Below are 27,886 nucleotides of genomic sequence, written 5' to 3'. Positions count from 1 at the left end.
ATTTACTGTCAGGAGGACAATAACTAACCGCGGGACTGAATTTTTCTTGACTTACAAGCGAGACTAAACTCTAATCCACACGCCACATGACTGAGGAGTGCTTTTCCAGTTTTAGCTTTCTGTCACATGTTCATGTTATGCGAGCGACATTATTATACTTCCCGAGATAGCCAGATCCTTTTTACCGGAGCGCATCCTATAAATATGGGTCGGATACCTGCGGTCTGAGGCTGCCCTGCGACCAAATATTGACTCGGAGGCAGAGGCGCAAGGATAACGCCCTCATTTGTCACCGCAGATCAACGTTCACGTCATGGTCTGGAGTTGTCGGCAGAGGCCGGGGGGTTCGACGGGAGCGGTGACAAGAGCTCCCAGGTATGCAGAGCCGCCATGGCGAGGGGGTGAGGTAAGCAGACCCCGCCGGGGGAAAAAAAACATAAACCCGGCCTTTTTATAAACCGGCTCCTGACCGCAGCGTCTTGCGCTGTTACAGGGAGATTTATGGAGTGTACAAGTCGGCGCAAGTGACAGGGACATCAGTGCCAGCAGCGCCAATTTCACATAAATAATGACTTTCTGGTATGGGGCCTCGTTGCTTCAGATGCTGCCCGATAATAACGGAGAAGCGATCTGCTTGCTGTTTCGATTCCGGCCAACTCCTAAGAACAGGTGTGATTTCAGCTTTCGGTGGTGGCGCATTCACCAACCAGGTGACAATCATTGGTTTCTTATCGTTTCAAAGTCAAAGTGGCGACACAAGTGGCACATGGGGGAGTTAAAGGGAGGAAGTCGCCAGCCATGCTTTATGCCGGAATGCAAGACTCGGCGGCTAAATTGAGCAGAGCGAAGCCCCCCCCCCCCCTCGCCCCCCCATGTCTTGTCACTGGGTGCCGCCTCTGACAAGGAGATCGGCGGTGGGGCGGGCGAAGGGAGAGGGGGCGTTTGGGAAACCGAGAGAGAGGGAGGGAAAGAACAAGCAAGTCATTTGGGCGTTTAAGGGTGCAGGAAAGCCTTACGTGGCTTCATAGCTCAGACTTAAATGGAGGCCCGCAGGTCTCTGTCAAGCCGAGGCCGCCAACTAATCACAGACGTGTCACCACGTACCCCCCCTGAATCCACCCCGACTCTTTCCACACAACAGGAGTCTTAAGCGACCTAATTTTCTGTTCGCCCGCCGACCGACCAAGCGTTTTTGGTTAGGGAGGGCTGACAGGAGAGCGGAAATGAGCTACACTAATTGAAATGTCAGGCGCGGTGTGGGGGGAAGGTTGTAGGGGTTGGAGAGGGGGGGTGATTTCCTCCGCACAGACGAAAGCAAAACAGGCGCAATAATTGAGCTGTCAAATCTATCAAAATAACTTCTTCACAGTGTGACCAGAGCACCCCGGAGCGCTTCCTTATGCTGGGCTAAGCACTTTGTCTCCCATTTGCCGCGCTTTCCGAATAACCCGACACCGGATTGCCACGAGAATCGTGCGAAGGAAGCCGGGAAAAAAAAACAAATAAAAAGAGCCGATCGGTGATCGCGGCAATTCTCGGGAAAAATAAGATGTCTGAAGAGCACCTGGAGTTCCAGCCGCAATCCCCCCCCCGGCCTGAGTAAAGCAATTAATTAGGAGCTAAACCGTAATCTACCATTTCCAATCCGTCTCCTTTCATTTTTTGCTTCGGCGGGAAAATCATTTTGAGAGCGTGGCGCCGGCGGCGCGGCTCACATCAGAGCCTGTCCTCTGATAATCCACACAGATTACTCACCTTCTGCGTGGGCGGCTTTTCACTTCTGACGACCATAGAATCCTGCTATGTGTGGAGAAAAAAAGGGTTTTGGCAAACGGCGACAAAATCCCCCCCCGGCCAGGAGAGAAGAGAGAAACTGTGCGGCGTGGAGGCCAGCTCCAGCAGTGCTTTTCTCGACACAGTGAGGCCCGGGCGTCCGGCGACAGCTGATTTTATTTTAGAAGTCCCCCCTTCGTAAAAAATAGGGTGGACTCTAAGAGAGGGCTGCTGGATGTGCGTCGGCTTTTTTTAGGATGAAGTATCGAGGTACCCAACGTGCCCTTAACCTCATGTCACATCCGTCTTACCGACCCATTTGTCATATATTATGACATGAACCAACACACTGGGAGGGGGGGATATTTTTAACTTAACTGTCTTTAATTCCCATGTAAATATCTCTTTTCCCCATAATAGTAACACTATTTATATATATTTATATACCTATGATTATGTTGATAGTGTTTGTCAGGATATGACAAGATGCTTGGCGCTTTAGTGGAGAAATACTGAATGCCGGTCAAAGGAATAAAAATACCAGGGCTGAACACATGCACGCACTCGCACGCACGCACACACACACACACACACACACACACACACACACACGCTTGCTGCATGCCTAGCTGCAAAGTATCTATGGACATACTAACTTTTAGCCACATTGCTGCCTGCAAACACCACAAACCTGTCTGTGATGCCGTGACTTATTGTCAAATGAAACACACACGCATGCATACTCGCGCACACACACGCACACAAACACACACACACACACACACACACACACAAACAGATTAGTAGTGTACATTTTACAAGTGTACGTGTAACTTTTATCTGGTTTACTTGACCAATTCCAGTGTAAAAGCATACCATTCTCTTCTGTATGGATATACTGAATATCAGCAGTTCTTGCTCAACCACCATTCACACATTTATTCATTATCTAGACCAGATATCCTGCAGGCAGAGCAGCCTTGTGGTCATTGGATGAGAGGTGGGATTCACCCTGGATTGATCAGAGGGCGACATACTTTCATTCCCGTCATATAGAGACGGACAACCAGTTACCCTCTCATTCATACGTCTGGGAAATTCAGGGTCTCCCGTGGACCTCCTGCCCTTTTTTTTTGGACAGTGGGAAGGATGCAGAGAACTCGGAGGTTCTCCACGCAGACTCGGGGAGAACAGGGAGACTCCACACAGAAAGGCCCCCCGTGGGAATCCAACCAGGGTCCTTCTTGCTGTGAGGTGGAGGCGCTAACCGCTGTGCCACTGCGCTGCACTCTACCACAATTTAGTATGTCATTACATAGTGTAGGAGTTGGTTAGCGTAGCTTAGCCTGATGAATGTAACGGTGCTGGGGGTGCCCCCTGCTATAAACATACACCTATCAAGTTAATCAAGCTAATTAACATGTATTTCTCGGAAGAATTAAGTTGTAAGTACTCCAGCTTACAACAGTGAACACACTAATTTCATTTCCCCCGGAAAGGTCTCGTCACATCCCACGGATGGACGCGAGAGCGGTGCACCGCCGTGCTTGTACCTCACGGCGAGTCACGGTGAAATCGACTTGCCTGGGTCACAGCGATGTATCTTTTCCCTCCGTGGACCTGCTTCTCCCGGAGAACCATTGATTATCGGGTCTTTGTAATACGGCTTCTGGTTCAATTATTGCTCTCCAGTCCTTACACCCGTCTCTGGTTTTTATATTCCGAGGGTGTTGAGAAGATGCTGTTGTGAGCGCACAAGGATTCTGTCCGTCTGCACTCCCCAGAGCCGCTCACCGCTGAAGAAAGCCGTTCGGCTTTTGGTGTTTTTCCACACGGTGAATCGTTTAAAACGTCCTGGCAGAAGGGTGGAGTCGATCTCTCTGAGGAACCTTGGTTTCATCTCCAAGGGGAGAGAAGGTTCAGGGCAGAGCTTCCCTACAGGAGGCCGCGAAGGTACAGGCAGAATCCTTTACGTAGGTATGGCTGGAACCCTTGGAGGAGGAAGAAGCAGAACCATTTATGGAGCAAAGGATAGAACTCTTGAAGGATGTAGAGAGAAATTCCTTCAAGTTGATGGAGTCCTTTCGGGAGGTACAGGAGGACTCTTTAAGGAGATAAGACAAGATCCCTATTCAGGAGGTAGAGAAAGAACCTTCAAAAGGAGGTTGGGATTGAACCCCCCGAAGTACCTGGGAGGTTTCAGCAGGCTGTCGTTAGCATTATCTCAGTGTTTGGCCGTCTGTCACTCAGTCAGGAAAGCAGACGCCCCTCTGACTGGAAGGCCCACAGTTCAATTTCAATTTCAATTTTTCGGAATGCACGTATCCTTGGGCAAGACACTGAACTCCCTTTGGTCCAGATGGCCTGGCCAGTGCCTTGCGTGGCGCTTGTGCCGCCATCACTGTGTGAGTGAGTGATTGTGATCCAGTGTAGACCACTGATGAATCACAACTTTCCTTTTTTTGGGTTAGATTCTTCCTTCTGGTCTGATGTATGGACGTTTGTCTTTGGCCGCCTTCCTCGGACAAACCTTGCTCCGAGCGGTGGCGTCCATTCTCTGGTAAAGCGTCGACCTGAGCTTCATTCGCTTTCAACGATCACTCCAGTCGGCACCGCGGGAGAGGATTCACCTCAGCCGAGCTTGCAGGAGCCTTGAGGAGCAAATCGTGCCAGTTTTTCCCGATCATTAGCCGTGATCATGACTGTTTACCGACCTCTGGTCAGGAAACACGAGGTGCGCTGTGCGAACCCACCCCAACCAGCTGCTGCTGGCAGCGCATTGACCACCGCGAAAGGTGGTTATCAGAGCGGTGGAGGAGCTGCGTTTTGCTGATAATCCCGCTGAAATTGCACATGGATTTCCTGTTCCCAAAGTGGAAAATAAACATACACCGGCAGAATACGAAATGAAGGGGGCCTGAAAAAATATCGCCCGAAAACCAGAGCTTGCTGTGGATCGACGTGAGATTTTAAACTGAAAGCAAACTTCTGGTCCTCCGCGTTCAATCGGCGGGATTAGGATGCCGATGCGGTGATGTAATAACTCTGTTATAAACCTGAGAGTTGTGTTCATACTCAAAGGGTTTACTCTATCCTGCTCTATCCTGCTCTTTTTGTCTGTGGGAAAGCACTTTTCAGACGTTCCCGATCAGGACTTCCAAATCAAATGCGCAACCGAGTGGTCAGGGTCTGCGTACGTTTCAGCCCTCGCAACTCTGACATGCTAACATCGAGTGCTAACACGCCCGAAACCCTTCAACCAGGGCCTTGCTTTCGAAGCCCGATTGCTGAAAACATGTCATCAATCTGTGATTCTCAATGGGAACTCCGATCGTGGACGAACTATCGGTGTTTAAAGCCCTTCCACAATGGAAAACCAAATGTTAAAGAGGAACGTATGCTAACAAAAAAATGAGCTGGAGGTGGAACCCATTTAAGAGTTGTGGATAGAAGGTGGCGGTGAAGACAGAAACATTTAAGGAGGTAAAAATAAAGGGATAGAGTCGGAAAAGGCCTTGAGGGAAGTAGGAACCCATGGCAATGACTTCAGACCGCAGGAAGTGCGTGTTAGAGGCCTGTAACACATGCTAACATGTCAACACTAAAATGTTGATCGGCTGAATCTGTCAAAACACCCGCCAATTGACCACTTGATCAAAAAACACAGGGAAATAGTGTTGATGTTTAGAATGGAAAAAGATGTACACATTGCTCTCCACATATTTTTAAACAAACAGCATGACAAGCGCTTCTTTTTAATGGTGCGTGCCACACACCCAGACGCCGGATCCGCTGTAACCTGAGCAGAAAAGAGTAAACAAGGCCGCCCGCTTACAGAGGAGCGAGAGGGTTGCCGAGATTTGGAGGTGAGCTTTGCATCTGTTTAAAGCGCAGTTACTCCGCTTTATTTAAAGTCTGCGGCTTTGCGGGCCCCATTTGCCTGTTATTTGACCTCGGAGGCTCTGCGACGTCGCCGCTGACAGTGTGTCGGCGGAGACAAAAGCCTGTCGGGTTTGGGGGGCTGGTGGCGGATCGTCAACAAGCTCCTATTTTAGGCCAGGCATGGAGATTTAGATGCTGGCTGATCCGAGGTGCAATCTGGAAAGCTCTCATTTTTCTTGCGCGATGAGTGGAATGTGCGCGAGCGCGGGCGCGTTTGCCGACGCGGCGATGCCTTTTTCGCCACAGCTGTCCGTCGATGGGTTCATCACTTCAGCTTCTCGCAATCTGTCTCCACTCCTACACTCTAAAATAATGAAATGATGGAAGTAGCAGCAGAAAGGACCCGGTCCTCTGATTTATTCCGATAAATAAACGGATGATGAGCGAGCGCTGTAGATTTTCCAGGTGCATTCACAACTTCATATTTACTCGTCTGTGGGGTTTTGTAGTATTTTTATATCTCATCTGTACAATGATCTATGATATTATTCGTCCATGCCGTCAGTCCCCCAGGCAAGGAGTCCAACTTGAACAGTTAGTTTGCTTTTAAAGTCAACAAAATGCAGCAAACGATGTAAAGAAAGTGATGCTTTGATTCCATCAAGCCAGCAGAGGGCACTGTGACCTTCACAAACATCCGTAGTTTGACATTCCAATGAAAGCAACATCTAACCAGGTCACGGCTGAAAACCGACAAGGAGACTTCAATCCAGTTTAAGGCCACCTCTCTTGGTCGGTGCCGTTCATTTGTCGGACTCGTTCCTGATGCTATCCGTCCTGAAACCTAAAAATCTGCCTCCAAACCAAACATTGCTGTTCTCACCGCCTTCTACACCTTTCCTTTCCATCCTGTTATTTTGGTCAGGACTGATAAATACTGAAAACCATTCTTGCTCATTTTGAGCAAAACTTCTACCAAAAACACTGCCGTGACACTGATCGTCCAAACATAAACGCATGGAAATTTGCATTTCCTTGTTTTTTTTCAATGACGCAACACCACACTTGTTCCTCGCTTCCCTCTGTCCTCACATTTCGGGTTGGGTAGTTTACACCAGTGTGCTGCTGCACAACTATTTCGCATTCTATGTTTGCCTCCAGAGTCCCTATAGAGCAGTCCTTCTCAAATAGTGGGTGCGATGCCAGGGTTGGTGCGTGTGACCCTGGGGATCATGCTTTTTTTTTTTTTTTGCCGTACTAGAATAAAGTGTAATTGTACATCCACTACAGTAGTTGGCAGTGGCGTTCTCATGGTCAGAGCGTGCCAGGGAGTATTAGCTCTATAGTGTAGGGTTTTTTTTTTTTGCAACGAGCAGGCGATTGGTTGTGGAGTAAATAAACGTGAACGTATTTTTAACAGGGATGAAAAGAAAAGCGGAGAGAGACGAAGATAATGAGACGAAAGAAAGTCGCACGAAAGCCGAGACGAGGAAATATGACGACATTGTGACCACAGTGGGAGACGAGAAAAGACCTAAAAACAATGGTAATAAAGTTATTCTTTGTTGTAAGTGGAAGTATATCTCTTTCTTTTTTGTTTTCTTTAATGTTAATAAGGATATCAATCTATGCAGAGGTGTACTTACAACAATGTTATAGACAAATGATATTATTTATTGTCGCGGCGAAGAGTGGGGGGGCACAAATAATTGAGAAACACTGCTGTAGTGGAAGATCTGCGTCTGCCCATCCCATGTCTGGGTACTAATTCTATGCGTTTGACAATTGACCCAATTTACGCAAGAAGATCCAAGAAAATCTTTTCTCCATATGCTACATCGTTTACATCGTGACCCCCTCGGTTCGCGTACTCCCGATAGTGGAAAAGCTTGGAAGACCGTGACGGCCGGAGACCTTCTAGTTCCTAACTCAACCTATGTTACAGTTATGACCAAAAGTTTTGAGAGTGACACAACCATAGAAACATCTGGCAAACACCTAAAACCGTACAACACCAATGCCCTTCCGCGTTACATCGCTAATGCTGTTCTTGTCCCTGACCGAACCTGTGCTATATCGCCAAAGTCCGTCCACTTCCTGACTTTGCCTGTGCTTCACCGCCATGTCCTTTCTCTGCCATTCCTGGCCGGTGATCCCTGAACCAGCCCCTCTCCCTTACATCCTCTGTTGTGGCTGGAAGGCCAATGAAAACAAAATAATACAAAGTTAGGTTTATATTCTGCCTGGTTGAAAAAAGAAAGCGAAATTGCTGTTTTCAACCAAAATAGACAGCTAGTAAATAATAAATAAATAGACAAAGGAAGGACTAAAATGAAAACTCAACCGTTTATTTTATTTGTTTTAGATCTAGAACTAAAACCTCTGTTCCTTCCTTTTGATTTATTCAGGAGTCGGGCTGAATATTCAGTGGGCGTTCAGATCAGTCAGTCCGGTGGGACCGGCGGGGAAAAACAGTTAAAAGGTGACTTAACGCCGATGCCGCGCTTTCCCCCTGGCGGGGACCACTTCTTATGTGCCGGATTTTACACATCATGTGATTTTCTATCCACGCACACACACTCTCCGTCAGATATATATGTCAATCTGCGCAGGGTTTTCCGATAAGGACTTCACTCCACAGCCCGCGATTATGTGGCGGCGTTACGATTTTCCCTCTCAGACTCTCAAAGGGTTAAATGCTCTGGCCCGCAGCCACAACATTACAACCCTAGCAGTTACTGAATGTCATTTCCCATCTCCGCTCAGATTTCCTGACATTTCTAAGCCATCTCCGCTCCATGAATGCGGATAAATCCAGCTGGTTTTTTTTTTTTCATCAAACCGCCGTTATTGACTTTTATCGAGGCAGCGAGCAGCCTATCCCGGCTGTCGCTGGGCCAGAGGTGGGGTTCGCACATCCTATCGAGACATGCAAACCGTTCATCCTCTCATTCAGAAATCATAAAAAGACGTGCAACCGTTCACCCGTCGCCGCCGTCGGTTGAGAGGTGGATTCGCACCATATAGATGACATCATCATCTCATTTATAGGTCATATAGAAATACATCCATCCCTGTCATTCGCACATCTGGAAAATTCAGGGTCTCCGATGAACCCCCTGCATGTTTTTGGACCGTGGGAGGAACATGGGGAGTCCGCACAGAAAGGCCTGCGGAAATTCAACCGGGGATCTTCTGGCTAACCACTGCACCGCTCCGCCGCCCTCTTTTTGGGGATATTCTGCCGATTCGTCCGTTGAAAGGTAGGCAGAGGTTCAGTTAGCGCTGGGATTTCTCCGGTGGTGTTTTTTTAACAGCCAGCTGGCTGCGGCGGGCAGGGCTGTGAAGGTCAGAGCCAGCTGTTCCACATGGCGCCCCATTACCCAGGAGGGCCTTGAGCGGAAATTGAGTTTGCTCCTGCAGACTCGCTACTCTGCATGCACTTTCATAAACTTCTGATGCAGTTTCCCGGTACTCGGTAGCAACTGTGCAAGTTTTACTTGTACAGAAATGCACTCGGGCTCTATTTCTAAGCGCCTCTCGGAGAACCTCGTCATATTAACAATAATACCGGGATTTTTTCAAGTTCACGCTGCTTGGGAATTTTTTTTTAGGTTCTGCCGCCTCAAGAGTTGCCCCCGCAATTTGAATTTCGAGAAAAGCCGCACGATCGAGAAAGAGAGATTACGTGTCCGGCCGGACCCGAGGGGAAAACCGTTCATCAATTCAATTGTAAAAAAATCTCACCGCTGCAGGTCCAGAATGATCTCCCCGGCAGCTTTATTAAATAAACCTTCCTGTGAAAACTTATATGATATGGGGGGGGTGGGGTGCCAGAGCACGGGAATTAATTAGAGCCGGCGGCCGGAGTGCGAAGAGCCGAGTTACCGACACCAAAGTCTGCCGGAAAACACTTTCGCTGACGGCACGGATGTCAGGTGATTCTCTTTGACGTCCAGAAACAGTCCTGAAGCTTCTCGTCCTGCCTGGCGTTTGAGGTTGAATCACTCATACATTTTCTATACGCACTGTGAACGAGTGAACGACTCAATGAATGAATGAATGGTTGTATGTCGCTATATGACTTGCGAATGAGTGAGTGAATGGTTTCATCTCCCAATATGACAGTTAAACGAACCAGTGAACCCAATATGATGTTTAAATAAGCGAGTGAATTGTTGTATGGCTCTACATGACATTTGAACGAACAAGTGAATGTCTGTCTCTCTAAATGACATGGGAATGAAGAAATTAGCAGCCGTATGTCTCTAGATTGATAGTCCCCAAACTACAGTACGGGGGCTGGATACGGCCCGCCTCCACATTCTGACCGGCTCCTGAACAATCCCAGAGATGCATTATGATTTTTTTTTTCATTCTTGTATGTAACGTGACTTGTACATAGAACGTAACCTTCTATTTCACCCTTCTGCGGTCTGTGCCTTATCAGGTCTTTTTTTCTGTGAAAAACTTGACAAGGATTATTTGGTTATTATTTATTTCATTAATAAGGTTATTGTTTATTTTCTGTTTTTTTTTTCTGTCAAGATCCCAGAAAGGGGAAATTTTGGCTTTCTGGAAAACAATAAATGTTTACGTTACAAACTGCCCCCCCCCCGTCAGAGAAGGGAGAAGTTATTTGGGGACCCCTGCTCTAGATGGCGCATGAACGAGTGAGCGTTTGCATTTCTTCGTCTCTGTACGGCTTGTGAACGAGTGAGTGAGCGAATGAATGGTCGTACGTCTCGATATGACCTTTGCCCCTGTGATCGATTGGCAATCGCTCCAGGGTGAACCCTTCCCCCTCACTGCCCCTTGACAGCCGGCATAGGTGAACCTGAGTACAGGATAAGGGCTTAGATAATGACTGAATGTAAGCATATAATCATAATGTTCCCATATATTTAGCTCGTAACACTCAGCGACGCCAACATTACATTAACAACACCAGAGGAGGAACTCGTAGCCTTTAACAGATTTGTGCCTCTGCAGAGTTGAAAAAAAAATCCCTTAAACCAGACTGTAGCCGGTACTGTAAGCTCCCTCTGCACACACCACTATCAACATCTTCGAAAACAAACTGGACCGGCCGCCTCCGCCTCGCTATCGCGGTGTTGGAAGCCGAGGTATCTAGCCGGTCCCGAGCTTCCCATTAAAAAGAAGCTGCCGGGGAGGCGGCCTTATCGGGCGGGGAACAATCTCGTTTTCAAAAGCCGCTCTCTGCCAAACGTTTATCTCACGGGAGAAATGGAACTCCGCGTTGCATTAATCGCGCCGCCGTGATGGCCGCTCGCCATAGGGGCCGACGTAACCGTGACGCGACGGCAGAGCCAAGCCCCGCTGTCCGACTTGTACACAAAGGGAGTTTGGAGAGAAAAAAAAAAAAAAAAACACTCCGGCCCCCTTGACAGAATTAGACATGACTCACAAAATGTGGCGTCCTGAGGCGAGGCCATGGTCGGGGGCGACTGCGGGTCGGGCTGCAGGAGACCTCTGGATGCCGCTTTCTTGGACGGCGGCGTCTGGATTGTTGTCGCAAGCTAGTCAGCGAGAACAGGAGAGAAAAAGAGAGAGAGCTATCAGTGGAAACACCTGTGTATTCTCAGAACCAAGGTGGAAAGGCTAAGAGTGACATGACAACCAACTGGGTGTGTGTATACATGCATACACACACGCACGCGCACACACATACAAACAAACACACACACTGGAAAAGCAACATACCCATGTTGCACATACCTTTCACGTGAAAAATGATACCGTCTAACGCCTGAAGACTGTTAAGCTCTGGATTTCTGAGAAACTCATGTCCATGTCCCGACTGTATGAACGTCTCTCGCTCTCTCTCACACACACACACACACACACACAAACGCAAACACACACACACACATATCTGAGAGTAAATACCGATGACCTTGAACAGAATGTGATTAGAGAACATTGACCGGAAGGTCTGTGCAAACAGCATTGGGTTGAATTTTTATTGAGGCCCCTGCAGCTTTAACGAAAAGGTGTTTTCGCACTTGTATTGATTAAGAGGTGGAAAACGCCGGTAAACGGCGGGTCCTCGCTGAACGCTGTTTTGTCAAAACTTGGTAGCAAGTGCCTTTTGCCCATTTGCAAACCAAATGCGTTCCCAACGGTGTTCCGTGCAGCTTCTTGCCAGGCATCAACACAGAGCGACAACAAGCACGCGTAACCATTCACGCAGTAAAACCTTGTCGCCCACACACACACACAGACACATACACACACACACACAGATGCGTGTGCCAGCCAGGCTCGTTCTCCCTGCTGAAGGTGTCGAGTGCTATTCCAAAAACCCACATTTGGGTGACTTTTCAAGACTGCAAGTCCCCACAAGGCGGGCGCCTTCATTTGAATACATCCCTGCAACACACACACACATTTTGACAAAAGGGGGGATAGAAAAATAATCTCGGCCGCTGTTGTTCCCTCCTGCTGAAGCAACACTCACATCGAATGAAGCTCAAGTCGGCGAGCGGTGAGGGGCAAAGAGACAGGAGGTCCCGGACGGCCGCTCGCCGTGCCTCCCTGATTGACTGCGCTCAGATGACTTGGGGCTGCAAAGGGCTGCCGGGGATGCTTTTAACAGGCGAGTGTGTGAGACATGTGTGTTTTTGCGGTTTTTCCAAATGCACGATCGTTCAACCGTTTAAAGAACATTTGTCTGCGGTTGTGTCATGATTCACATGCGACATCTTCTGCAGGACGGCACGTAAGGAGGCGCTCCCCGGGCATTTAGTCACTTTACTGATGGGGGGGCGGAAGATGGAATCAAAAGCCGATATGTAGCACAGGATCGAACGTATTGGGATCGGCTCACGTGTTGTGATCAATTTGCGATTGTGATGCTATTGTTAGAGCATATGGTGACCAAAATGCAATATCATGACGTCAAATGTCAACCATCTGATCCTGACAATGGACATGCTTCCCATGTTGCATCTCCACCACATTGTTGTGCGATCTTCAGTCTTTCTTCCCTCCTCTCTCGTTCTAGTTTTCTCCACCAGTCAGGCGCTAAAGTGCGGTATTAGCTGTTGTAAACCAATCTGATCTTGACTTGAGAAAGAGATTTTTCTGGACCATGTCTTTTATTGGTCAGCAGTACAAACAAGCAGGCCAAGAGAACTGGAGTATGTTGGATTTCTGTAGATCGTCTTAAATGGTGTGGTCCAGATTTGCTCTACATAGAGAATGTGACCAGACAAAATCTGAAAAATCTAAAATGAAATGAAATCTAAAACAGTAAAGGACTGAGTTGCAAATCTGGCCAACAGTTCAAGAGTTCAAACCGGCAAGGACAGGAGAAAAGACAGGATCAGGACCAGGAGATGAGGCAGGAGAAACTCTGGAAAGTCTTGAATTACAAGGAACCTAAAGAGATAATGCTAACAGAGACAATGCTAACAGAGATCGCTATGACAATCGGGCAACCTTTTGAGTCTCAGGCTGCTTCCTAAATTCTGGTCCTGGTTGCCGGTGATCAGATTCGGCAAACAGGTGACGGCAAGTGTTTGAAGTCCTGAGTTCAAGTTATGTCGCTTTTTATTTTGAAACTTGCTCAGGGAGCTTGTGGATGCCTATCCAGATGCAGCAAACTGAGCAGCGCCACCGGAAGTCATGGGTTGTTCGTTATGCTCAAATGTGACGGGTGGAAGGAGCGGAGAGGAAGACAACATGGCATCAGGATGACCATGAAAAAGAATTCTCCCTCTGTACGACAGAAATCACCACAGCTCTACTGAGTTGCCTCTTTCTTAGAATATTCATCGTCACCAGTCCCTCCGCCAGTCTCTTGTCTGAAACGGGTCACAGAATTTGGAAGTGAACTCCATTTGATGTATTGCGTAACAACCATGGCAACGTAACGCAGGCATGGGAAGAATGCGGGCAGTGGTGTTTAACAATGTTTGACAATGTTTGACACGCACTTTGGGTACAGGTACGTAACCAAAGCAGGAATGAGCATTCAGAATGACAACAAGGTGTTGCTGATACACACGACCTTGTATCGCCTCCATGTTTCAAACCGCTGGTTTTTCACCTCGGGAAACGAGGCATGCGAAACAAAGACATGCATCGATATCTCTTTCAGATGATGATATTCACAATCGTGTAATCTGGGAATTGCCAGTTTGGTCTATAAATCACGGTGAGAGACCGTAGCAAACCCCTTTTGGCCAGAGAAAAAGATATAATCATCGCTTTCAACGATGATAAATTCATCTGCCTCCATCTACCCACTCCTCTCACACCAACTAACTTCCTGACAACTTTCCCTCCATCCATAAACCAGGTTTAAGACCGCACATGTTCCATACCTTTGCAGCTGCGGGGCCACCCTTACGCGAGTGCACTTGCGTGCGTGACTATACGCCGGCACGCCGGCATGGACAATTTGTTTTGCGTGCTGCAGAGGAACTGGGCAGACGGGGTGGAGGTGCTTAGCATTTTCATAATGTTCCTAGCTGTCAGCGGGTCCCTTTCGTGGAAAAAAAAAAGGTGCCCGCAAGAAAAAAGGGCGCATTTGTTTTGTTGCGGCCTAAATCGGGCCAGTCTAACATGTTGCGCGTCACGGGGAGGACTGAGATGGCCCTTATCAAGCCACCCCATTCAATCCCTTTATACATCACTCAAATGTGTTACATTTCAAGATCCTTGGTGGTATTATTGAAATGTCCATTTAATACCTGATAGTCTTTTATGTTGTTGTTTGTGTTTGTCGATTATGCGTTCCCCCTTTTGTGTGGTAATGGTGCTGATCGCCTCCTATATGTAGGTCGGTCTGGTCGTATGTCGAGGGGAGACGGTTTTGTTTTGATTTTGCCCGGTATGGCTGTCAGGACTGTCTCAGAAAATTAGAATATCGTGATAAAGTTCTTTATCTTCTGTAATGCAATTACAAACAGAAAAATGTCATACATTCTGGATTCATTACAAATCAACTGAAAGCCTTTTATTATTTCAATATTGCTGATTATGGCTTACATCTTAAGAAAACTCAAAAATTCTATCTCAAAATATTAGAATATCATGAAAAAGTTATATTGTTTTTTTTAATTGCATTACAAAAGATAAAGAACTTTATCACAATATTCTAATTTTCTGAGACAGTCCTGTATTTGTTCTCATCTTCCATTAGAGGCAGTTATATTTGATTTTTGTGCATTTACCCTTGCTGCATAGTTGTACTCTGTTCATACAACTAGTTTGCAAGTTTGTTTTTGGGATATGGCACCAGTTTAACCTGGGTTTCTTGTTGTAAAATGTTTTACAGGAATCTCTCCTGTACCTCTAAATGTTTGTCCCGATCCACCATGGCCTAGCGGTGTCCGCTCGCCCATCCCGTCACACACCGGCAGCTCCGACCCCGGCATCCTTCATCCCGGGAACATCTAACATGCGCTGTCCCTCTGATGGACTCCATCCTGACTCCCAAAGATGAGCCTTGACATGTTCATCTGTGCTGCCTCCAGCTCCCAAACCAGACATAATGTCTTCTCTCGCCACCGTCTTGCACTCAGTAAATTTAACGCCGCACACGAATGAATCAATGTATCTTGTTTATAGTTTTTCACGAGTTGTTTTTTTTTTACTCAATGACCGGATGAGCGGCAGCAGAAGTGCCGCCGCACATATCTGACGCCACTGAGCGCTGTCTAGCTTTGAGTCCCGGCCATATGTTCCCGTTTGGCAAGGACTGACGCAGAGGAAGGAGGAGGAGGAGGCGGTGGGCTGAAATCCATGTGCCTCCAACAGACTGACAGAGCTAATAAGGGACAGCATTGGTGAAATCTGTCTAAATGTTGCCAGCTTGTCACAGGAGATAATCCACGAGGGGGAATGGAAGAAAAGAAAAAAAAAAGAAGGAAAAATCAGCGGATCCTCTCAGAAGAATATTAGCTAATGAAATCAATGCTCGGCCATCTGGAATAATTCCATGCATGACACGCGTTCGCAATGCGTGCTAGCAGGAGGCGCTAATAAGGGCGGCGCCGGCTGGGAGAGGTAACCCAAGTCCGGATCTCGCCGCCCTCCGTCGCTGCCGGGTCAGAGCGGCTGGGTTTTAATGACGCGTGGCGGTGATGGAGGGTCTCCACGGAGAACCCCAACGCTTCCTATCTCCGCTCTTCATCTCCCACGTCCGTTCTCGGGCTTCCTCTTCTCAGAAAACGTCAGTCTTAATTAGTCAATTAGTCGAGAGGACGATTCTTGGATTGTATTTCTCGCGGCCCGAGTGAGAAGATGTGCCGGGGAGGAGGACCTCGGAGGGGGAGCGATAGCGGCCCTCGTCAGCGGCGGACGAGTCGATTCCTTTCGGTTCTTATCGGATGTGAAGTCCAGCATCGAGTCCCGCCTCTTGTGAAATTTGTGGGAGTTGTGACAGGAACTGTTACAGGATCTGACTGGAAAAACATGTCAGTCCATCATTTGAACATGTAGCCAAATGGAGCACATCTGTTTTTTTATAAAGGTCAACGCCGACATGTATTTCCGCATGATTACAGCGTGTCAATTTGCGTGCCGTTTTTATTCTTTCCCTCATTTAGAAACTCAAATAGCCTTTTTCGGAGGCAGGGAACTAACATGCAATTCATATTAGCATATTAGCATATGAGCGGAGCAGACACAGGGACGTGTTTGCAGAATGTTGCGGGAATGATTAGCAAAGGGAGTGTGACTCAGATGTTCAATTACAATACAATAATTTGGTTATTTGGACGTGGATACAACATTTTCTGGTATCAGATTCGTTTTATAAATTAAATTTCAGTCAAATCAGGAGCCTCCCTTGGGTAACAGCGATGAACGCACTGTGAACTTCCCTTCCGTCGATAATAAAATGTGAATTTATTGAATAAAGAATCCATTCATTAACTCCTTTATATCACTTATCCCGCAGTCAGGTTTGAGTTGGAGCCGGAGTTGACCGAACGGGACATGGCATGTTAGCAAACAAAGCTGGTCCACACTGAGTGCAGACAGGCGGTGGTCGGTGTTCCATTTATACACCTAATATGGACTATATGGATTTGTCAAATGCGACAAGTCTGACAACAAGTTACATTTAAAAAAACAGATTCTGCGGGTCTCTCTGGCAGGCGATAGCTCAGCTATCCCTCCGAGTGCTTCTCGCTGTGGTCGGAGGAGCTACTCCAATCGATAAGGTCTAGCGGTTTCGGCGTCAGATGTGACATTTCGGAGGAGGGAGGTCGACAAACTCAAACGAGTTGCGCTCCTAAAATACTCTTAACATGTTATTTTTGAATCGCTCTCTCTTCACGTTTTCACCCCTACAATTCAATATCCTTCCAGCTTTTTTCTCCTCGCCGTGTTGAGACGCCCCTTTGGTCTGCAGGGGTGTGGCTGCATCTTGTTTACTATCCATATTGTCTGCGGGTTAGTGACAGCCGGGGTCGAGCTGTCGCCGCGATTCAGAGCGGCGTGTCAATGGCTGGGTGACGTGGAAAAAATAATAATAATAGTAGCGCCAGATTCAGAAGCTTCAGCATGAGGTGTGTACAAGTAGCCAGAATGAGGTCAGCACGATGTAGAAAATGTTTTAATAAAAAGTCATGTTGTCTGGTTTGGGGACGGTGAGGTGGAGGAGGCGGGAGATGAAGATGCGGAGGTGAAGACGATAGATAGGATCAGGAATAAGTCCATCAGAGGGACAGCACGGATTTTCTGGAGATAACGTTAAAGTTAGATGGTTTGGACATAAACGGATGAATGATGGTTAAGATCTTGGAGGAAGGATGCTAAGGTTGAAGGAGGTCTAGAGGAAGACCAGAGAGCCATTCATGTGTGTGTGCGTGCACAGATACACACACAACTCATTGTTTGGGCACTTCATATTTCAAATTAAGGGTTTTCCTTCGTCAAGGAGTGACATATGCACGCACACACACAGTTGGATCCGCATGAGGACGCGGCGTGTGCCGCGACCCCACGCGTGCACGCTAATGGCTCCTGGAGTGCTCCTGGTGGTGGACGCTGCCTCATGGCTTTGCTGGCATAGCGTACAAGAGGCGGCTCTCAGAGCCGACCCGCGAGGCTATGAGGCTACGGGGCTGTAAACAAATCACTGGGCCGACCAGTCGCTTCTAACATGCTTCCTCCAATCATGCCTGACCTTCTCCATTAATTCCGTGCGCCGACCCGAAGGTCGCAGTCATTTTTCCAGCTGTTATTACCTCAGCGGGGGGGGGGGACTCTTTTCAACCGATATGGCAACTTTTTGCTCATCCCCCTCTCCAGGTGGTTTCGTGGTTATGAGGTCAGCGGCTCTGTGTGCACGCTCCAGAGAGGAGACAGTCTTTTTTTTTTTTTTTTTTTAAAAAAACAAAAAGAGAGGCGGTGCAGTGATTAGCAAGAAGGTTCCCGGTTCAATTCCAATCAGGGTGCTTTTAGCGTGGACTCTCGGGTTCCTCTCACGGGCCAAAAACATGCAAGAGGTTAACTGGAAACCCGACATTGTGGAGAAAGTGAACGGATGTATTTCCCTGTATTATGTGTGAATGTCCAAGTGAATAGTTGCAAATGATGGGTGAATGGTTGCATGTGAATGATCTGTGTGGGCTAATAGCTGTTCATCTATATGACGTGGGAATGACAGGGTGATGGTGCGATGTCTCTATAAGTTAGGGGTGTCAAACTCATTTTCACCGAGGGGCCCCATCGGCATAATGGTTGCCCTCAAAGGGCCACATGTAACGGCAACGGTATAATTGTTACCGAATGTAATGTAAAATAAATGTAACTACTACTCCGCAATGTTAAATAACTGAATTTATTACTCATTCAAATCCAAAATGTCACACATGCATTTGCATAGATTTTAAAGAAATTATGTTGACTAGTTGCTGTTAAAAAACTAGCTTTTACTGCTGCAGTGTTTTTGGATGAACACACTCCGCTGCCATTGTAGTTTGGCTTTTAATTCTTGGACAATTTGTTGTTTTTCTGGAAGGCGAACTTTAGCATACTTAGCTTCGTGTTTGGTTTCAAAATGCCGACGTAGATTGTACTCTTTGACAACCGACACAGCCTCATAACACAAAAGCTTTTACAGCTTTTTTTCCTTGAAGCACAGACATGTATTCCTATCTTTCTAGAAACAGCCTTCAATCTGCACCAACTTTTCTCTTCCTGGACATTTACAGATCATTTGGATTTCTCTTTTCCACTTGTTGAAGATGGCATTGCCGTGGATACACCGCGATCTAATGGCGGGACGCCGTCACTTGGCGGGTAACATGATCGGCATGAATTGCGGTAAATGTAGTTCATGGTCAATGCACGCATTTGATTTCTTTATTTTAAGACAATCAGACCTCTGAAGACGTTCTCGCAGGGCCACATTTGGCCCGCGGGCCTTGAGTTTGACACCACTGCTATATGTGATCAACCAGTCCCGGATGAACCCAGCCTCTCGGCCAATGACAGCTCGGGACACCGAGTGCGGGATAAGGGGTATGGACCATGAATGAATGACGAGAAGAAACACTGAAAAACGTAGAGGGGCCATGAGGCTGCAGGCAGGGGCGGAAGAGAAGCTCTGGCTCAGAAATGGCTGAGAGTTTGGGATGAAGGAACCCCAACGCTTTTGATGGCGAACCCGCGGCGGCAGCGAGGCGGACCCTCACAAAAAGGAAGACATAACGACAGAACCTGAGAGAGGCGGGTTGTAAAAGTTTGTTCTAAAGTTCTGTAAAGCATTTCACCTGGGTGTGTTCCAGCGGCCTCCCGGGTTAAATACCAGCTCTACATTTTCTTTTCTGTGACTACATAAATTCCACCAGCACTTTCATCACCTTGTGATTCAAAAGGAAGAAAGAAGAGAGCCCTTTATCTTGTCGCAATCAGTTTTGCCGTCAGGAAAACATCAGTGAGATTTCTCTCCCGCATTTAACCATCACAGATGAAGCCTGAGCAGCATCTGTGGAGCAGTAAGTGGTTCAACGCCCTGCTCAACACATCGGCAGGCTGGAAGGAGCTCGAGATTGAAATCGGGAACTTTCGGTTCCACGGCACTAACCAGACCAATGGGAGCAACTGGAGACTTAGCTTCTCGCCAAAGGAAACTTCGACATGTTGACAAGAGGAAGCGGGTATCGAACCGTCAGTCCCCCGACTGAGCCCCCACCGTGATCAGACGGGAGGCTCTGAGTTACCCGTCTTTGCGCGCCATGGTTGAAAGTTACTCATCTGTTTTGATCAGCCTGTCAGCTCTAGCCAGCGGTTCCTGCGGAAACGAGGTTTTCCTTCACAGCGGTAACCGCTATTTGCCACTGGGCAGTTTGGAGCTGTTGTCACACAACTTCAGTATCGGTTTTGTCAAAACTCCTCCTGTCAGTTTCGTCCATTCTGCCGCTGATGGCGGGTTTCCTTCACACCGACCCAGGATCCTGGGCTTCTGAGGGTTTTGTTGAAACGTCTTACTTTGTTGTGGAAATCTCCAAATCACAGAGGCTTTGACGAGAGGACGATATTCATTACCCAACAGTATTGCCGAGACGAAAGGAGCGGCATTATTACTGATGCTGTGATCCCACAGAATCCAGACATGTGGTACTGCTCCAGTGCTTGGGCAGCCATTGAGATGAAGAGCAAAAACCCAGGAGAGTGTGTGTGTGTGTGTGTGTATGGGGGGGGGGTTAACAGAATCAAATGTCAGTGGTGACATACAGTACACCGCTTGGGCGATGGGGGCCGCATTGCAAAGCCACCGAGTCATGAAAATAATTTGGTACATGAGCAGGAAGCATCAGCGTTGACTTTAAGGCTTAGTTTACTTCAGCTCCTTCTGGAATCCTGATAGCCCTTTTTGATCGGAGGAAAATAAATAAATAAAACACTAAAGCGTTGGGTTTTTTTTTTTTTTTTGTTTCTGAGAACAAAAATACCTTTGACCTCCGAGTCGTTTCTTTGACTATTAATTCATTCATTCATTATCGCAACTGATTATCGTGCTTCAAGGATCACCGGGAGCGGTGGTGTCCCAGCTGCCAATGGAGAAGAAGTGGGGTTTCCCCCTGGACCAATCACAGCGCCAAATATAGACATACAACCGTTCACTCTCTCATTCTGATGTCATATAGTGACAACTCTAATTCGCATGTGTGGGAATTGAATCTTTTGCGCGTGTTTGGATTGTGGGAGGAACTCGGAGAACCCGGAGGAAACCCTGGGCAGACACGGGGAGAACATGGAGACTCCACACTCCAGTCGGAATTCAACCGCGGACCTTCTTGCCGAAAGACGTGGGTGCTCATTACTTATTCTGCCCACGGATAAAAGTATAATTACAGAATAGTTGCACATAAACAGCAAGTAACAATAATGTTTGATTATTAGCGGCAGCCTCCTGCAGTGCCTCACAAAACCCAAATGGCCAAACCGATTCCAGTGCGTCTGTCATTTTATAACCGACAAGGCTCAATAATACCTGCATCCGAACCGCAACGATAAACCGTCGCGTCGTTTTTGTTGTTGTTATGGAACGGTGAGCGTTATTCTTCTGAAGGTCACCGCAGCTTTCATGCCACCGTCTCACACCCTTTTTCCCAGTCCATTTTGGCAGCCGCTTTCTTCTTCGTTTTTTTTAACGTTTGTTCCACGAACCTTTCCCTTTGGCAATCTGGCAAGATGGGCGAAAACTAGATTTTTTCTTTATATTTTTAGCGCCCGTGCAATCATGTATTGACCTTTCTCATCCTGCCGTTCGCAAGATTCACCCACGCCAACACTTTTAGACATTGGTGGGTCATCATGGGCACAAAGAAGGCCGAATCAAAAAAAAAAAACAGCTGATAGTAAAAAAAACATGAAGCAGATGACACAAAAAACAACTAGCCTGGGAGAAATACATTACTTATGATGAAAGTAGTGAGGTGAAGTGAGGAGACCGCTGAGAAAAAAAAGAGAGGGAGGGATTTGACGTTTTCAGACCACATTTCAGTGTGTGTCTGAAAGGGGCCTGGCCACAGGTCAACGCGTGAAAAGCAACTTTTTGACAAACAATATGACAAACAAATCCACATACGGATAGAGACTTTGCTCCAGCCTCTGCGTTCATTTCCTGCACGATACATTAGAATTTCGGTAAAGCTCGCAGATGCTTAGCGAAAAGCAGCAAATGGATTTTTAATCGACCCGCGGACAAGCGCTCGGTGCACAAACACATAATCAAACACACAGACTTCCCACCGTGTGGTGTTGTAGTGTAGCAGCAGTCATGCATAGTACTCAGTGTTGTTTACATCCTTCATGGTTGCGTTCTCTTAACACGCTTTTTTTGTGTTTTTTGCATAAAAAGGAAATCATAGCTAAACACGAGATTGGTGTTCGTGTTGTGGATCTTGCCGAGCCCTACGACACAGCTGAGACAACATCTGTACAGCCCTAAAGAACGAAGATGCGCTGAAGGCGGCTGATGTGGCTAAAGGGATATGGCGACGTTGACAAAGTTTTAAAAAAAAGTATGTTTTTGAGGACTGAAGAACAGATCAATGGGGTCTACATACATTTCAATGGTAAAAATTCATTCTGTTCACAAACATTTCAGTTTGCGAACTAATCAAAAGGTGCCACTGTACTCAGAATATGAACAGCACAAAAATTAATGTCTCTCATTCATATGTATTACAACAATAAAATGCTTTTGCTTCACTTGAACAAAAGTGCATTTTGTGCATATCACCTACAGTGCCTGACAAAGTTTGCCAAAGAGACGATTAAATACTCAAGTTGAAATCAGCAATAAAATACACATATCTCGATCGTGTCGAAGATTTGGGAAAAGCAGGATGTCTCATTTCGAGCTACTTCAATTGACCACAGTGGAACACGGTGTAGCGTGGCTTTGCGTGCCGCAGGATACACACCATGATGTCACATAGGGTCGTCAACTTCTAAATTTAGGGGACTACTTCACAACAAACCATTGCAGCCCCATTGCCGGATGGAACTTGGGAGTGAACTCTGAACTCTGTACTGCCCTCTAGTGGATGCATTGTGTAATAACCATGGCCACGTAAATGCACATATGGGAAGTATATGGGCCGAGTCGTTTGACCACATTCGAAACAAACAAAGCTGTTTGACGAGAGGACGTGGCCACGTTAGCACTAATGAGCTTTTAATAAATCCTGACTTGAACAAAAGGTCCGTTCTACGTGTTGCTGTCTGAAATTACTCTTCACTTTCCCGTCTGCCATTTTTCTGACACTTGAGAACTCGGCTGATCTTTTTCATCTCACTCCGTCTTAGTTTTTTTTTGTTTTGAACAAATGATGCAATATGTAGTCATGGTTACTTCTTTGCAGTATTCGCAGTTTGTTCCGGTAAAAAAAAAAAAAATCCCAATCTTTAAAAACAATACAGTGATCCCCGTTCTATAACATTGACAACTCTACATGCAGGTCACGGGGGACCTGATTCAGTCGGCCAGCCAGGTCGTTTCAATGGGCGCCGCCATTTGGCCACATTGTGCTTTAAAACAATGAATACCTTTTTTGTTAAAATACGATAAATCAAGTTCCCTCAGACCTATTATGGAAGTGAGGGATTTATAGATTAATGAAAACCAACTTTGCCATTGGATTTATTGACGTCCGTGTCTCAAGTAATGTTACGGGATTTGTCAAGGACTCTTCCCAGACAGGGATAAAGGTCTTATCTGCAGTGAAAGCAAAAGAAGGAAAGTAGATAACGCCACCTGTTGAGGGGTCTTTACATCTGCGACTCATTGTCATCCATTGTCACCAGGTGACCCACAACTGTCATTCAAGGTGGCAGGTGTCCAAAAAACTCTCGACCGATGAGGTCACGGCTGAAGCAATGTCATCGTCAGTAAACGGTAAATGGTCGATCATCCGTCTGCCATGAATACATCTGGACAATTTATGATCTTCTATTGGAATGTGGGAGGAACCCAGAGAATATTAAGACTCCACACAGAAAGGCCTCCTGTTGGAATTAAGCTACGAACCTTTCTGAGATGAGGCAGAAGCCCTTAGAGCTGCCCCTCCAGCAGTGATGTGCAGTCAGGGAAGGCAGGAGAGGCCGTGCCTCACTTACCAATCTTGGAAAGGAAAAAAACGTCAAATGAAAAAAAGAAAGAAATGGTTACAAAAGATATTTTTCATTTAACTTCACCAGTTTAAGTTTGTTTTTTTTTATTCATAATTGGTGTATTTTTACATTTATTGAGAGCAGACATGCGGTGAGGCCACAGACTGTTGAGCCTCAACGTAGATTACGCAATGATGGCTGACTGCTGGCTTGCGCTGAACTAAGACCGTATTGCTGCCTCTCAGCATGTCGCTATTAAAACGTTTAAACACTTTTGCTATATAAACTACATTTCCAATGTACGGTATTTATTTGGTAACAACTGTACGCATGTTACTGGTTTCCCTTGCTGAGCGATGATAAAACGCCTGCAAAGAGTTGCTAAGTGAGGCACGCAGTTCTCATGCCTCACCAACCATGAATCTCACCGCACGTCACTGCCCTCCAATATACCCTCCATTGATTTGTAGCATTTTTAGCACAGGTGGGGCCACTATAGCATAATAGTCTATCATCATCTGTAGACTTGCGATCTTTCATGAAGTTGCCCCCTTTTAAAATTAGGATTGATCAGCATAATATACTGAAATTTCTGATATATATATTCTGTCTCGCGGTCTGTGCCACTGCTCCTCATTCCATATTCCGAGCTCCTCTGCCCTGATTATCGGTGCTTTCAAGTCGGGCTGAAAACTGACAGACATCTCCTTGTCTCTGAGGGATAGAGATTGGTGGGAAAGGAGAAAAATCAAAATTAAAAAAAAAAAAAGAAAAGATCAGTCGTCGGAGATTGCGAGGCTCCAAATCCTACCGTGGCTCTTGACGAAAGCTTATCGTGGACGAAACATGAATATAATTTGTTAATAGGCCTGACCCGCTTCACCTGCTCACATACGAACGCCGGCTCTGTCCGTCTATCACAGAAGCCTCCACCTGTCCCGGAAGCCCCCTACGGCCCCGCTTGCGTGCAATTTTACCCGAACACTCTTTGAATGTAAATCATATTTCATTCTCTTTCATCATGCTCCCCCCTGTCTTAATGCTCAATGAGCAATGCCCACATCACCAAGCACTATTTATAAGCGTCGGCTCTAAAGACGGCTCGGGATGCGTCTCTTTTTTTGCTCTCTCCAAATATACACCGGGCCGCGGAGCTGACATCAGCTGACGTAGTGCGTGCCTGGACGATATTCTTGGGATTCGCGCCTATATCTGTCGGGATGTGTAATGCAAGTGCCTGTAGACCGGATGACCTTCACACCAGCCTTTGCGTTAAAAAAAACAAACAAACTGCAGGACAATCAACAAAATGCCGTTTTTGAAAAAAAAAAAACTTTTCTTTGGGAGATGTGTTCTGAAACATGTTCTCCTCCGGTGGCTTGAGGTTTGATTTCTCTGTCTTCCAGATGAACTGCTCTCTATTCTGACACACTGCACCTCCCAGCGAGTGTTTTGGAGGCACGGAGTGTTTCAACGAACAAAACAATACGGTGGAACATTGACTTACAAGTTTCCCAAGTTACGAGCCGTCGCTTACTGGATTTGTTGCTTTTTGATTCGAGATCTAAGTAAGGAGCGAGCGGGATGAGCAGTAGACACCCCACCACGAGGTAGCCCAGAGAAAATCATGTAAAACTATGAGCAAGGTGTGTCGTGGACTTGTCCATGAACAGAAAATAATAATTTATTCTTGATTAAACCCTTGTGGGGAAATTTGTTCTCTGCAATTAACCCATCATGGATGAAACATTAGCAGTAGGCTGCCGTCAGCGAATCTATCTCCTGCGCCACGCCGCCCCAAAAAGTAAAAAGATGGAGAAGTTGTTGTCGGTGAAATACCGAGACGGAGAGCATCATCTGTGTGAAGGAAGGTAGGAAACATTTACTTGGATTTGGTGCAGCAGACAGCGGGAACATCAACAGACGAGACATTCATGGCCGGTTGGAGACGATTTGATTGTTTAAAAAGAGGAGCGGCGTTCTCTCCGTCACTGAATGAAGTTTAGGACATAAAGTGTTGTGCAAGTTACAGATTTGTAGCATTTAGCGTGCAGCCAGTAAGTTAAGGATAGAGCACCATATCTAAACACACTGATGGCGGCAACGCTGCCATGCCGTCACTTATAAAGGTAACAACTTTTAAACTCACATGCGGCACTGTATGTAAATATGTTACCCATCTATGCCGGCACAGTGGAGTCTGGAGAGGCATACAAGGTGGAGGCTTTGGAATTTTGTTTTTTCCTCATGTTCAAGTTTGCTTTTTATCACTGATGATCGTCAAGACAGTCGTGCGACGAGCTACAGGACGATGTTTGTGTTTTCGCCCTTTTTCACGTGCTTTTTTTTCATATCTCATATCACATCCATCAAAACAGCGGTAAGGAAGGGAAAAAGCTGCCATAAAGAAAACACTAACGAAAACAAATTACAACCGGCAGATAAAAATAGTCATCTACCTCATGTAGCACTTTGTGACGATGTACTGTATTCTGCTCTGCTCGCCTGACTATTTACCGTCTTAATACATTTATGGGAGAAGCCGATGTTACCACAAAACAGCAGAGGCCAGGACATCGCAAACTGAGGACTTCCAGAAATTGAAAATTTAATTGATTCAAGATTTAAATCTAAAATGTGGAGGCAGTTCCTCCTTTAAGAATGTCCTCAGATGATAGAGGTGCAAGGCTAGTGGTCTTCACGGAGCCCTGATTGGTAAACACCAGTTTCAAGTGATTTTCTATCTCACAGTGGAATATAAAGTGTTGTGGCCATAATCTGATATTTACAAGTGGGAAAATCAACATGGACAAATATTTATGACATCGAAAGTTTTCCCCATATTTAAGAAGTGGCTAACCTGCACTTTACAAAGTAACGGACATGGAAATGCTGAACCTCCTTAGCTTTGGCTATGGGTTCTACTTTCCAGAAGAATGTGGAAAAATCCTGCAGCTCACACATCCATCGTCCATAACATCGTCCGATGTTCCCACCGGATAGACACGACTGATTGAGGTAAAAAAAGGGGGAAAAGACACGTTCGTCAAGGAACAAAATGCTCACCGGTAATCAGGGAAGGACCTCGAAACCCTACGCTCGTCACGATGTGTCGACTTAATTTTCCCCGTATTGCGTCTTGTCTTTTTGCTCTGGATTTGTTTGGCGTTTAGACCCTTTATCCCATTCGACGCCGTTTTGTGTTCATCTTGAAAACGGAAGAGGCATATTCCACCGCTGAGGAGCTTAGCGAAATGATAAAGAGGGATCCCTCATTGTTTGAAAGAGAAAAACTTATATCTGCTAAACATGCCGTTGTGAGAAGCGGGATTACCTCGGGCGAGGCTTTAAGAGGAGCCTCACGGCGCCGCTTACTGTTGTTTCTTAATGAGTCGCCCGACTTTCTATTGTCAAGACATTGTTCCTCTGCATCTCCAATCACTTTCCCGGGTTTTTTTCTCCTCACAATAGCCACAGACTAAGCTCGGGTCTGACAACCGGCGAAAACACCGGCGTCGGAAAGAGTCTCCTGGCTGGGTTGCACTTCCTCACTTTTGCTATGGCAACAAAGGCTGCGAATGAATGATTTAAACAGTAAGCCTTGAGGTCTTCAGCTAATTGTTCAACACATACGCCTTTACGAGGCCGGGGGCGCGCCACTGTTCTGAGTCACACGTGGGAAAAAGCCTGTAGATATGAATTAATTACCCAGCTAAGGTTTTGCATTAGCAAACACCGGGGTAAGTATGTATATGTTACCACAGCGGTACGCCACAAGAGTGGGCCGCAGCGATGACCACTGTCTGCAGAAAGTTAAACATCAGGTAGGGCAAGCCAGCCCAAGATATCGCCGGGAGTCCAATGACGCCTCGGCTCCGGGAATAGCCGCGGAGGCCGGCGACGCATCACACCCCGCCGCCGAGCTCCATTAAAAGATTTGAATCTGTGAAACTGAGACGAAAGAGATCCCTGGTAAAAAGTTAATGGAAATGTTATTAGCTCGGGGGGGGGGCTTGATGAAGTTGCCACTACCCTCAACCGCTCCGGATCAATTTCCCGCAGACACATCGCAGCTTTTAGTTTATCTAAACATTTAATTATATGCTTTTAGAAACAGAGAAAC

At 46.6% G+C, this 27,886-nt stretch overlaps 1 protein-coding gene and 2 long non-coding RNA genes across 5 annotated transcripts in view; 2 read left to right on the top strand and 1 right to left on the bottom strand.

Annotated features, from left to right (window-relative positions):
* Positions 1-27,886, bottom strand: part of xirp2a (xin actin binding repeat containing 2a) — a 63,006-nt gene that overhangs the window by 26,547 nt on the left and 8,573 nt on the right. The window contains exons 1-2 of one of the 3 annotated variants that reach the window (XM_086147921.1): positions 11,395-11,505; positions 11,084-11,195 (exon numbers count right to left, since the gene is read on the bottom strand). In XM_086147921.1, coding sequence (XP_086004047.1) covers positions 11,084-11,111 — 28 coding nt within the window. In that variant the 5' untranslated portion in view covers positions 11,112-11,195; positions 11,395-11,505. Of the gene's footprint in view, positions 1-1,755; positions 1,934-11,083; positions 11,196-11,394; positions 11,506-27,886 lie in introns of those variants that run through there. The other 2 variants (XM_086147920.1, XM_086147922.1) reach the window with 2 other exon arrangements.
* On the top strand, positions 7-22,370 carry LOC147233274 (uncharacterized). The gene is made up of 2 exons (XR_015106261.1): positions 7-406; positions 22,007-22,370. It is a non-coding gene; the product is annotated as an uncharacterized LOC147233274 (long non-coding RNA).
* Positions 8,817-16,133, top strand: LOC147233275 (uncharacterized). Its single transcript, XR_015106262.1, has 3 exons — positions 8,817-8,918; positions 12,127-12,274; positions 14,963-16,133. It is a non-coding gene; the product is annotated as an uncharacterized LOC147233275 (long non-coding RNA).

Source organism: Fistularia commersonii, chromosome 6 (assembly GCF_037954325.1).
Source record: "Fistularia commersonii isolate RoL2024-O1a breed Wild chromosome 6, RoL_Fcom_v1.0, whole genome shotgun sequence".
NCBI classification, from domain to species: Eukaryota; Metazoa; Chordata; class Actinopteri; order Syngnathiformes; family Fistulariidae; genus Fistularia; species Fistularia commersonii.
This window is presented reverse-complemented; position numbering and strand designations above follow the sequence as displayed.